The sequence below is a fragment of the Alnus glutinosa genome, chromosome 2 (genome assembly GCF_958979055.1).
Source record: "Alnus glutinosa chromosome 2, dhAlnGlut1.1, whole genome shotgun sequence".
NCBI classification, from domain to species: Eukaryota; Viridiplantae; Streptophyta; class Magnoliopsida; order Fagales; family Betulaceae; genus Alnus; species Alnus glutinosa.
The window spans coordinates 3432133-3444863 of NC_084887.1; the positions used below are offsets into that span (position 1 = coordinate 3432133).

The following is a 12731-nucleotide window of genomic DNA, read 5'->3' on the forward strand; positions in this document are numbered from 1 at the left end:
TTGCCCATAGACTAGGCTTCCCCATACACAGAATAATGATTTTGACAAAATGAACAGTATGAAAGATTCAAAGTGTCTTCAGTTAGCCTATTTCTAGAAGCTCTAAACAGAAATTTTTCAAGTTTCTTTGAGAAAATGACACATACAACAATTTAATGTCCTCTCTTGATTACAATCAACAACTCCCGAGGACGTATGGAATAGCTTGCAAGCACCTGAAATTATATTCTTGGTAGAATCCAACATTATCCTGAAAACAACCAAACAAAACCTCTCCAGTCCCACCTCTATGGTATTTTTTATTTTTTTCTATATAAGTAATTAAGATGTATATAAAAAGCGTAAGGCGCCTTCAGATACACAGGAAGTATACAAGAAAAAGCACCTAGCTAGAAGAAAAAAAAAAGAACAAGGAAGTACCTCTATGGTATTCAAATTGCTCATGTTTTGCTATGCAAATCTAAATTGCTTAAATAAAGTGTGATGTGGAATCTGAGACCAACCATTCAACCACGGTGTGGTAGTGATGCAACCTTGTCTCTCACAGATCTCATAGACCATTCATAAATTGGACAAACTCCCCTTGCCACTGGCTTGAACAGGTATAAGTAGACTGCAAAGAAACCAGAAACTATATTGTTGTATCCATGGGATAGCAACCAAGTATGCGAAGGAATGTTGCAAATTCCTGCAAAAGAAATAGAGTTGGTTCAAGAACAGCAGTATGTTTGCAGCATATAGAGTGATAATGGTATATCATCAATGTGAAAAATCATTATGAAATAATTATCACTGACAGCATAAAAGAATGATCTTATGTTCTGAAAACTCCCCGGCAAGAGAGCAGCATAGGGCTTCAGTACGGGTCAGCAATATAAGGGATGCATAGTCTAGAATTAGCATTGACCTTGAGATACTTAACTACTTAAGCCATCCAACAACTAACAATGGAGTGAAAGGGTCTTTGAATCAAATGTTTGAAAAGGGCAATATATTCATGGAGGGTTAGAAACATAATGAATTGGATATTGATAAGAAGAAACTCTTTGGACATGGCTAAAAATCATGGAGTAATGCTACATACACTCCCACATCCTTAGGTAGCTTTTAAAACGAACGTTGGATTTGGAATGAATCTTTATTGGATTTTAATCCAATGGTAGTTTTAAAAGCCACCTAAGGAAGTGAAAATGAGTGTGGAGAAGTGGGAGTGTGTGTAGCATTACTCAAAAATCACGTGTCCATTCTCTTAGTTCCCAAGAACAGTCAACGACGTCATTTCCTGAATTATGCAATGCAGCCTCTGTTGCAGTGCTCTTGACCTCTAACAACAAGATAGAGAACTAAGGATGAGCATTCTTTTCTAGCTTAAGTCAAAAGGAGGACGGATTGGGCATGTTCATGCAACATTGTTGTGCATTCATCGCACCCCCCTGCAGGAGCTCAAGGCAGGGGGGTGCCATGTATATGTGTATATATAACATAATACAAACAAACACACACAGAGATGTACAGTTGCAGTTTTGAGAAACATTTGCTTCAAAATTTCATTATCAAAATGGAGAATTCTCAAAAATTTCAATTAAGCCATTCCAAAATTTTGAGTAATCATTATGTGGAATTTCATGTAATGAGAAGACAGAAGTACTATTAGAAGGCATAATTTGCATAGTGGAGAGTGATAAAGAAAAAACCTGCATATGTTCTAAAGCATGTTGTGCACGGGGCTCTGCCATAGAAGCCTCAAAATCAATATAGAAAAGGTAGTCAAAATATCTGCAGCCACAAATGAGCTAATCATAAAGCAAAGGCAATCTCATTCTCAATCCATATGAAAAAAACCACGATTTGTAAAGTTAAGAAAAGCACACCGTAAAAGATATTCAACAGGGTCAATGATACACTTGAAACAAATATTGACAGTTCGAACAAATTGGGACCATAAACTAAGATTCGGACAATAAATTTTTATAGGTATGATACGACTTCTGCCATAAACGGAAGAAAGGCAGTGCAGCACCCCTATACTCTATTATCATTGACTTCTTTTAAGTTCTATGAAACATTGCTACTACGCTACAGTTGTGATAACAGCATCTTTTACTTCATTAGTGACAGTTGCCAAAGGAAGCTAACATGCTTATTTTCTCCATGATTCAATTCAAATCAGAAGAACAACATTCTTTAATGATGATGGTTTGTTATGGGAGAAGTGCAACCTTAACTTTGAAAGAAAGAATGACATTTAGAAAAGGGATCGACAATGGAGCTGCCGTGAGATATTTACTTGTTAGAGATCATTTACTTTTGAGATAAGGGATCATCGTAGGAAAAACGAATCCAGAAAGTTTGGTACTAAAGATGAGCTGGTCCTAAAATATTTCAAGGCTTCAAATATCCTAATTTGGAGAGGGCCAAAATAAGAACAGCTTAAAAGATGAAAGTAAATTAAAAATTCAATGCAACAGCATAATAATATTATTGGTTTAGTAGCTTTACAAATATTGGGATTGGTGTCTTTGCTGCACCTATCTCCTAGTTTTTCAAAGTTAACTGCATCAGCATGCCTAAAGTATAATAATTTTGTGTTACAACACAACATACTTTGGACGAAAGTCACTCCAATGTACTCTTACTGATCATTAAAAACCAACAGATTACATGTATTATTTAATGCAAAACTTGATATCTATCTGGTCCTAATAAGTCATGAAGAAAGACTCACCTGGAACTCCCATTGTTGGAGTCATCAACTACTCTTAATGGCCGTTTTCTCTGCGGCCGACTTTCAATCTGTAATTGCATAGAGATCAAATTTCATTGCCAAAGATTTTTTTTATAAAGCAATAGACTAATTAAACAAACTCATTTTCCCTCATACCTTAGTCAAATTTATGTCCCTCATTGCAAACACTGCCAAGGCTTTAAACAAAACTCCAGCGCCTTCATCCAAAGTAAATACAATGCTTGTCTGAAATTAAGAACGATGATATTCAACATTGAAAAATTCTTTAGAAAATATATAAAACATAATCTCTATGGTAAATATATCTCTTACCTTAAAGGGCTTATTAGTTCTTGGCATTATTGGATCCCTTGCAAGTACCAGATAACGAGTGATAGTATCAAAGTCATCCTTTATAAGCCATGAAATTGAATCAAAATAAGTGGCATTTCTTATGACTAAAATAACATAATAACCAAGTACTATTTGCTTCATTGAGAAAATTATGAAAATAATATCTGTCACCTCAAATCAAAAAGACAACTTCAAGAGTAAATGGTGCAAATTGAATCAAAATAAGTGGCATTTCTTATGACTAAAATAACATAATAACCAAGTACTATTTGCTTCATTAAGAAAATTCTGAAAATAATATCTGTCACCTCAAATCAAAAAGACTACTTCAAGAGTAAATGGTGCATAGAAATTCACATATTTAAGGTAGCTTAGGAATTATAGATTAACACTACATGGATCTTAAATCACATATATAGACTGGAGTAGTGTGAGTCTCCCTCTAAGCTTTTTCCCCTTTGAAGATAAAAAATAAGAGAAGTGCTACACTTACCAAATTTTTTCCCCAAAAGTTGATTCTCAAATAACGTGTCAATCATGGATGAGATCTACTATTTTGAAAAATGTGTCACCATCTCATAGAATGGTGACACATCATTTGGGAACCACTTTTGGGGAAAAATTTTGGGAAGAATAGCATTTCTCCACAATTTATGCACAGTTTTAAAATCTTAAAGTGTTAGCCCCAGTTATATGAGGCTTAAACAGAAAAAATTGGGTAACTTACATTTTTGGTTCTCCAACTTGCATTAATGTTTCTATTTTGTCCCTATTTTTCCAACTATAGCAATGTTGGAGAGCAACACTTAATATTGTTTCTCAGAACCAACCATGTGATTAAAATTGTGGATATAGCTAGTTTACATGGTAGTGGCATGGCTATGTCAACTAAAAAAATTCCAGATTTTAAATCTTTCTTTAAATATTTAAAACAAAACTCAAACAAAGACTTTTGTTTGAGTAAGTGTGCCACTAAATATTTCATTGTCCACGTATTTTGTGCAGGAGGCAATCCCCGGGAGGCAATTGGTGCATTCTCCAACGGGATCATCAGGGACAAGTTTGAGTACAAGGCCCCACGAACTGGAATAGAAAAACTGTTTCTAAACTTCTGTTTCAAATCCAGAGACTACATGTTACACCCCAAATTCGGTAGGGTTTAGAGCATAAGAAAACCACCGCCTAGGTACCTGTAAGACACCATCTCTCCATATAGATGTTAGCTATATCCCAATTGAGCATGATCTAGCTACAGATGGTTAGTTCATAATTGTATTGTGGCCACCCCCCCCTATGTCTTCTCCTGCACTCCTCTTTTTCATGCCTCCGCTATTGCCCACTCTTTCCAACCTGAAATCAACTAAAAACCCTTTCATCACCAAATCCAAACCCACCATCAAACTACCCACAACCCGACAAATGGTTATAAAGCATAACCTATTAAACCACATAGTCATTGCATCACCCAAAATCAATCAGTTGTTGCAGCACCATCAACCTCCCCCAAATCAGCCAGACCCAAACATCCACAAGTACCCATCCATTGATCATCCCTCAATTTCCTAGCTAACTAGATTGATGACCAAGTCTTCTTTTGCACCATGAAGAACAACACCAGACTTTTTGGCAATGATCAAGACAAGCAGATGATTTTAGGGTAGTAGAATGATTATGGCATCATTTTAGGTGTCTGAAATGTTGGGTTGTGATTGTTGTGGTGTAGAGAATGTTGGGGCGGCAATGTCTCGCAAGGTTAAGGTTTGGAGGAAAATGGAGAGAGACAAAAGAAAAAGACTTGTAATATATCTAGCAAGAAAACGTTTTTTTTTTAGACCCCCAACCTCCAAGGGTCTTTCGGGGTATTCTAATTGGGTTATTCAGTGTGCTAATGAAATTTATCCCATTGTGGGTATCTCGTATGTGGGTCATAAGTTGCAACTGCTGGCCCTCTTAACTTTTCTTGAAGAGGAACGTTGTCTAGAAGAGCTGGGTGATTGGTCTACCAGTGCTATGAAGGGTAAGAGGGAGGTCAAGAATTTAGAGAGTTCAATCAATTACGTGCTAGAGGCTCTTGTTCCAGCTGTGGGAAGAGGAAGACGAGGGGGCATCCAGTTGTGTTATGAAGCCAAGAATTCTTTCTTGGAACGTAGGGGATTGAACAAGAGGAGGAAACGTCCAAGGGTTTGTAATCTGCTCAGAGATTGGAAGGTGGATATTATTTGCTTTCAAGAAACTAAGCTTCATAGTTTATCGCATAACGTTGTGCGAAGCTTATGGAGATGCAATCATATAGACTGGTGTACCTTGGATTCCAATGGGGCAAAAGGGGGTACCCTTATAATGTGGGACACAAGAGTGGTGGAGAAGGTCGATGAGTGTGTGGAGGAGTTCACCCTTGCAGTCTCTTTCAAGAATATTGCGGATAATTTTGCCTGGGCCTTTGCAGGTGTTTACAGTCCGAATTCAGGGTGTGATCGGAGACGTCTTTGGGATGAATTGGCTGGCATTTCTAGTTGGTGAGACTTGCTGTGGTGTATAGGGGGAGACTTCAATGTAACATGATTTCCGAGTGAGAGATCTGGCGAGGCTCGTCTTTGTTCTGCTATGACGGACTTCTCTGACTTTATAGCTAATCAGGGCCTCATGGATCTCCCTCTTGCTGGTGGCTCCTTTACTTGGTTGATTTCTCACGATCCTCCCGGGTGGTCTAGGATTGATCGTTTTCTTGTTTCCCATGACTAGGAAGTCCGGTTTCCCTTGGTTTCTCAAAAGAGGCTTTCTTACCTTTATTTGGACCACTTCCCAATCCTCCTTGATTGTGGTGATGTTTCAAGAGGGATCAGGCCTTTCAAATTTGAAAACATGTAGCTTAAGGTAGAAGGGTTTATGAGTCTGGTGAAACAATGGTGGGATTCTTACTTGTTCCAAGGTTCACCTAGTTTTGTTTTAGCTCATAAGCTTAAGGCTTTGAAGCTGGATTTGAAGAAATGGAATGAAAAGGTGTTTGGCAACATAGAGAGTAACAAGAGGAAGCTTATTGAAGATCTTCAGGCTTTCGATGTTATTGAAGAAAGTAGGGCCTTATGGGAGGAGGAGATTTTGAGAAAGGTTGAGGTTGTCAGAGATTTAGAGAAGTATTCTCTTATGGAGGAGGTGAGTTGGAGACATAAATCTAGGGTGTTGTGGTTAAAGGAAGGTGATAAGTGCACTAAATTCTTTCATTCCATAGCCAACTCAAATAGAAGGTACAATTCTTTCGACTCCTTATTGATTGGAGACACTCAATCCTCTAATTAGACAGAAATCAACGTGCACATCGTCAAGTTCTACCAAAAGCTTTTTACCGAGCAGTGTAGGTGAAGGCCTTTGGTGGATGGTATCTCCTTTGATTCTATTTTGGAATATGAGGCCAGTTGGTTGGAGAGAGCTTTTGAGGAGGAGGAGGTTAGGAAGGTAGTGTCAGCTATGGTTGGAGATAAGGCGCCAGATCCTGATGGCTTTTCTATGGCCTTCTTCAGAGAGTGCTGGGATGTTTTGAGGGGGGACATTATGGACGTGTCTCAGGATTTTCATGATGGAGGTTTTTTTGAAAAGAGCCTCATGCTTAGTTCATTTCGCTTATTCTGAAAGTTCTAGGTGCTATTGCTCTCAAAGATTTTCAGCCTATTAGTCTTGTGGGTGAAATTTACAAAATAATTGCTAAAGTTGTAGCAAATAGATTGAAGACAGTTTTGGAGAAGGTCATTTCCAAATCTCAAAGCGCCTTTGTCAAGGGGAGACAAATTCTTAATCCGATCCTTATTGCAAATGAGTGTCTTAATAGTAGATTAAGATCTGGGGAGCCTGGCGTCTTGTGTAAAATGGATCTAGAAAAAACTTATGATCATGTAAATTGGGATTTTCTTTTGTATGTGCTGAGGAGGTGTGGTTTTGGAGGAAAATGGTGGTCTTGGATAGCTCATTGTATCTCCACTGTGAGATTCTCAATGTCGGTAAATGGTTCTCCTAATGGTTTTTTCAGTAGCTCTCGTGGGTTGAGGCAAGGGGATCCTCTCTCACCCTTGTTGTTTGTTTTTGTGATGGAGGTTCTAAGTCCAATGATTTCTGTGGTGGTCAGTGGGGGCCTTCTTGAAGGCTTCATAGTTGGCAATGCTACTTTCTCTCATTTGCTGTTTACAGATGATACTTTGATTTTTTGCAATGCTCTTTCTTCCCAGTTGCACTATCTTAGAAGTCTCTTTCTTCTGTTTGAAGCTGCCTCGGGCTTGAAGGTTAATTTGGCCAAGTCAGAACTAATTCTTGTGGGCAATGTAGATCAAGTGGAAAGCTTTAGCCGATATCGGTGTGGGGTTGGCACTCTGCCGGTGAAGTATCTAGGTCTTCCGTTGGGAACTTCCTATAAATCTATTCATATTTGGGACGGTGTTATTGAGATGATTGAACGTTGGTTGGCTAGTTGAAAAATGTTATACCTTTCCAAGGGAGAGACTTTTATGGGGAAGGATTGGTGATGAGTTCAAATATCACTTGGTGAGTTGGTCTAAGGTTTGTAACCCAATTTCAGAAGGCAGGCTGGGTATCATAAATTTGGTGATGTTCAACCAGGCTTTGTTAGGCAAATGGTTGTGACATTATGGGTTTGAGAGGGAAGCTTTGCAAAGAATTGCGGTGGACTCCAAGTTCGGCAGTTTATGGGGAGGTTGGTGCTCCTTAGAGCGTGCAGGTGCCTTTGGGGTGAGCTTGTAGAAGAACATTAGGAAAGGGTGAAAGAAATTCTTAGGCCTTTCTAGATTTGAGGTGGGGCATGGGGCTAGGACCAAATTTTGGCATGATATGTGGTGTGGGCATACAGTTCTTAAGGAAGCTTTTCTTGTTTTATTTGGGGTTGCTCGTGCGAAGGATGCTTCTATTACGGATAATTTGGAGCTCTTGGGTGATTCTAATCAGTGGAGCGTGAGCTTTTCTAGAGAAACGCATAACTAGGAAGTGGATTTTTTTATTTATTTATTTTTTTTTTCCAGAAGAGGTAGTGAAGATAGGATGTGGTGGGTATCCTCCAAAAAAGGCTTGTTCACGGTCAGGTCTTTCTTTAGCTCTCTGGCTTGCTCTGTGGGGAGTCACTTTCCTTGGAAGAGTGTGTGGCGGACTCAGGCTCCTTCCCGAGCGGCTTTTTTTACGAGGTCAATGGCTCTAGATAAGATCTTTACAATGGATAACCTCAGGAAAAAGCATGTTATTTTGGTGGATAGATGTTGCATGTGCAAGCGAAACGGAGAATCAGTGGATCATTTTCTTCTTCACTGCAATGTGGCTTATGCTTTGTGGAGTGCTCTCTTTACTCATTTTGGTTTATCTTGGGTTGTTAGGAGACTCCTTGACTTGTTTGCTTGTCTGTGGACGTCTGGAAGGCCGAGTGCCGCGATTGGGAAGATGATGCCGACTTGCATTCTTTGGTGTGTTTAAAAGGAAAGAAATAATAGGTGTTTTAAGGATATGGGGAGGTTTTTGAAGGATATTTTAGCTTCTTTTTTTCATACTTTATATCTTTGGACGGTGGCTTTTGTGTCCCCTTGTTGCTTAGTTTTGGTGATTTTCTTGTTCATTTTTTAATTTCTAGTTAGGTGCTTTCTCTTGTATACTTCTGCTATATTTAGGGGCACCTTTCGCTTTAAATAAGACCAATTTATTACTTATCAAAAAAAAAGTTTACAAATTACCTTTAAATGGAAAAATATATGTTCCACATGGATATTTATTAATTTAAATATGCGACATAAGTGAGTCATAACAACAATTTTAGCATGCAACTGAACTGACTCTTGGATTCACTTTCAACGGAATTGGTCAGAAGGACAAAATTGAAGCAAAATTATGAAGGATAACATTGCTGCAACTAGATGAATAAAGAAGCAAAAGAAACATTAATAGAAATTGGAGGACTAAATGTATAACTTACGAAGAAATTTTTTGTTCCATTTGCCCAATGAAAAATGCAAACATACCAAAAAGGACTAAAAAACGAAAGAAAATATGGTGATAAGATTTTGAGTGTTCAATCTTCATTAAAGGAGGATAACATGAGTAGCACAGGAGGTCAGTACTGCTGCCCCTGCAGCAGCATTTCCTGCACCATCACCACACCACAAGTAGCAACATCACTGGCATCACTGCTGCACAATGTTACGAATTGGTAAATATTTGCCTGCAGTATTACACTTACCTATAGCACTGTCACCTACTCTCTTTTGCAATAAACCATTTATTGGTTTGTTTATGGCAATAAATGTAGAGTAGAGACAGCTTGAGAAGTAAAGGCTTCGGATGTTGATTACCTAAACTCGTGTGAGATGAGACACAATTGAGGTTGAAGTCATAAATTAGTTGAATATTTGTTCTGTATGTACTTTACCGATCCAGGAAAAAAAAGGGAAGGAAAGATCTCAGAAGTATCTTCTTATCCACTTTTTTGACAACCAAGCGGAGGATAAAATTAGAAAAATAATAAATAGGGGTTGGGGGAGGAGTAATTTACCTGGATTCCTTCTTCAAGTACGTTAAGCCCATACATTTCTGCAGCTCGAGCACTTGCAATAACGCCAGCATCCCTCAGGCCATTTAAGGCTACATACTAAAACCAAAGTTAAGTGTGTCAAATTAAAATCATTCAATGGCATGATATAGAAGAAATCATAACAAGTACTAAAGACATCTATCAATCACCTGAGCAGCCCCAGCTGTATCATCAACATTTTCCCTGGCAACACCTAACTTACTCAGGAGAATATCGCTTAAGGCAAGTGCCTGCAAACAAGAATTCTTTTAACTATAAATGAGGAAAGGTCAAACATTTGGACAATGCAGATTGGATAACAAATAGGTATGCCAGCATAACTTGTTTTAATATGGAAAAAATTCCTCTCCTCCTTGCACACACACACACAGAGAGAGAGAGAGAGAGAGAGAGAGAGAGAGAGAGAGAGAGAGAGAGAGAGAGAGAGAAGACTTAAAAGCTTGACCTGTGGATGGCTTAGAACACGTGTCAACTGCTCTGCTCTGACACCTGGTAGAGCTAGAAGGCAGAGATTAGAAGCCAACTGCACCTCACCTACAATGTGAAGCCTATGACGAAGGAGTAAATCGTAATTGCGATGGATACTTCCACCTGAAGAATTCTCAATTGGGAGAACTGCTTTATCAGCCAGCCATAGTTCAACAGCCTGCAAATAAAGCAAATAAATGAAGCAAGGATTAGTCTGAACTCGCATTTGAAGGTGTCTGCACTAGCTATGTTTGTGCCTTAATATTTCCATAACAATTCCATCTGGGATTTGAATCATCACAAAGATGTTGAATCCACATGTTATGGTAAGTAATGTCGTGTTTTTAGAAGTTGTATAAGAAAAATATAGAGGATTATTACAATATGTCATTCTCAACCTTAAATGCATCTTCAAACTCGTTACAAGGAATAGATTCACATTTAGGGTAGGCTTTTAGTGCAGCATCCTCACTATACGACCCCATCAAGCCCTGCACAATACATACAACCACATAAGGAATAACAGTTAACTCAATCTTTAGCAGCTAGTAATATTGATCTTATTGATTGGATTTACAAACTAGCGACTACAAATATACACCCTACCTTGAATGATACTCGCATCTTTGAACCATCATTAGGAGTAGCAGAAAGATCAGATACAGATAATGGTTCTGCACTTGTCAACATATTGAAAAATAGTTGCACAAAGTTAGCATGTGTCAAACTAAAACTTATCAAAGATGAGATGCCTAACACATAAAGTACAGTATGCTTATCCAGTTCCTAATTTATCATGTGAAAACAGAAGTGAATCATGTATTGTTACTAATATCTCATCTATATTAGAGCCACTTTTTCAAAAAGCTAGAACTTATCTTTATTTGATGGAAACTCCTTTCCACTCCTTACTATTAACATTTCAGTAAAAGATCTCCGTTCTTTCAGAGACAAACCTACTTTCACAGCTGCGCTTTAGTCCCCTCACCTAGTTTCCAAACTACTCCTGTGCAGCTCATAGATCCTCTTTGTGGTAAATAACATAAAAACATTACATCCTCTTTAAGACTAAAATATCATGGAAAGAAGAAGAAAACTGTTCTCTCTTTTGCCATGTTGACTTACAACATTCTAAATCTCTGAGATCGATCATAAGTTCTTAAAATTCTACCCTAACCATTTACGCACCAAAAAAATAAATTCATATGTAAATGAATAAAATTGAACACAATCCTCTTATGGTCTATACTTCTAAATATTGATTGCCGTCTTACATTTTTTGGGATGCTTCACCATCTTAAATTTGCTTACACTCAATATAAAGATGGCAATTAACCTGCATAAATTTCTCATGAACACTCAATACATCAAGTCTAGTAACTAGTATGGCCCCAACGCTGGTAAAAAAACCAGCTTTACATAACTAAATAAAAAGTACATTGCAAGGATGGTCAAACCTATTTCTCCCACAAGTTGCCAATAAAATTAAGCCTCACTTCATCACAATATGAATAATTCAAATATTCTTAATTATTGTATTAACCAAACTGCCAAGAAATAACCCACTTGAAAAGAGCTCAAATCTGTATCCAATATTAGCATCATCAATACGAAACGAAACGAAACAAAATCCATAAATTAGATTAAATGCTATAAAATAACCCACTTGGCAACGAGCTCAAATCTTTCTGCAATCTCCTTGAAACATCGTTATTCGTCTGATCAACTACTCGTTGCAACTTTGTTTCCCGCTTGGACTTGTTCTCGTCTTCCACAGACCGCATTGACCGGCAAGCCGAGAAACCTGAAATCCCACCAGAACGCATCCACTTGCACACTCTCTCTGACCCATTTATCCAATTTAATCCAAAACCAGATGGCTTACAACCCAAATCTTTCAAACCCAATTGCGGAATTGTGCCCCCGAAGACAACCGCGGACTCCAAAGCCATCAAAAGTTCAAAACCAATATGTTTCCTCACAATGTTAACAATATTCCAGAACCATGAGAAATGGTGTTGAAAACAAGGAATGTGTTTCGCATGCTGCGGAAAGCAAGAAAAACTGAAACGAAGCTTGTGTTTAAAGAGTAAGAGTATTCGTTGAGGACTTTCGTTGAGCAGATGAGAAGCACTGCGCGTGAAAATTAGGTGAAAAAAATTAAGGTTGTGCAACACGCTCCCTCTGTAGGACTTGTTCAATCTTTGATCGTATCCTCTGTGAAGTCAGATAGAGACGTTGAGACTTCGACAAATAACTGCTCAAAGAGTCAAAAGCATCAAATAAATCAAATTTCCATGCTCATAGGATCGAGGTTCGAACCCTGAACCTCGTACTCACTAGCTGAGCAACCTGCTCGTTACACGTGGACTCACATTGTGTCGGGACCTTATCCTTGAGAGGGTACTAGTCATAGGACCTTACGCATGCAAATGTTAAATAAAATGGTTAAATATTTTTTTAGTACCTGAATTTTGAAAATTTTATTTTTTGGTATTTGAGTTTTAATTCGCATTATAGATGATACCTTCATTTTGGTAAATGACCAAATTAGTATCTCAGTCAAATTTTTCGTTAAAAAACTAACGGCCCACCACGTCACTATTATTTAGC

The 12731-nt window shown here is 38.1% G+C and overlaps 1 protein-coding gene across 1 annotated transcript; it reads right to left on the bottom strand.

Moving 5' to 3' along the window:
* Window positions 1–267: 267 nt before the first annotated feature.
* Window positions 268–12469, bottom strand: LOC133861609 (arogenate dehydratase/prephenate dehydratase 1, chloroplastic-like). The gene is made up of 11 exons (XM_062297397.1): window positions 11785–12469; window positions 10725–10792; window positions 10517–10609; window positions 10096–10296; window positions 9800–9880; window positions 9612–9707; window positions 3059–3136; window positions 2882–2971; window positions 2726–2793; window positions 1695–1776; window positions 268–688 (listed from the first exon to the last, which is right to left on the bottom strand). Exons 1-11 carry the CDS (start codon window positions 12068–12070, stop codon window positions 632–634), a joined length of 1200 nt encoding a protein of 399 aa, XP_062153381.1. The 5' UTR covers window positions 12071–12469; the 3' UTR covers window positions 268–631.
* Between the last annotated feature and the right edge of the window lie 262 nt (window positions 12470–12731).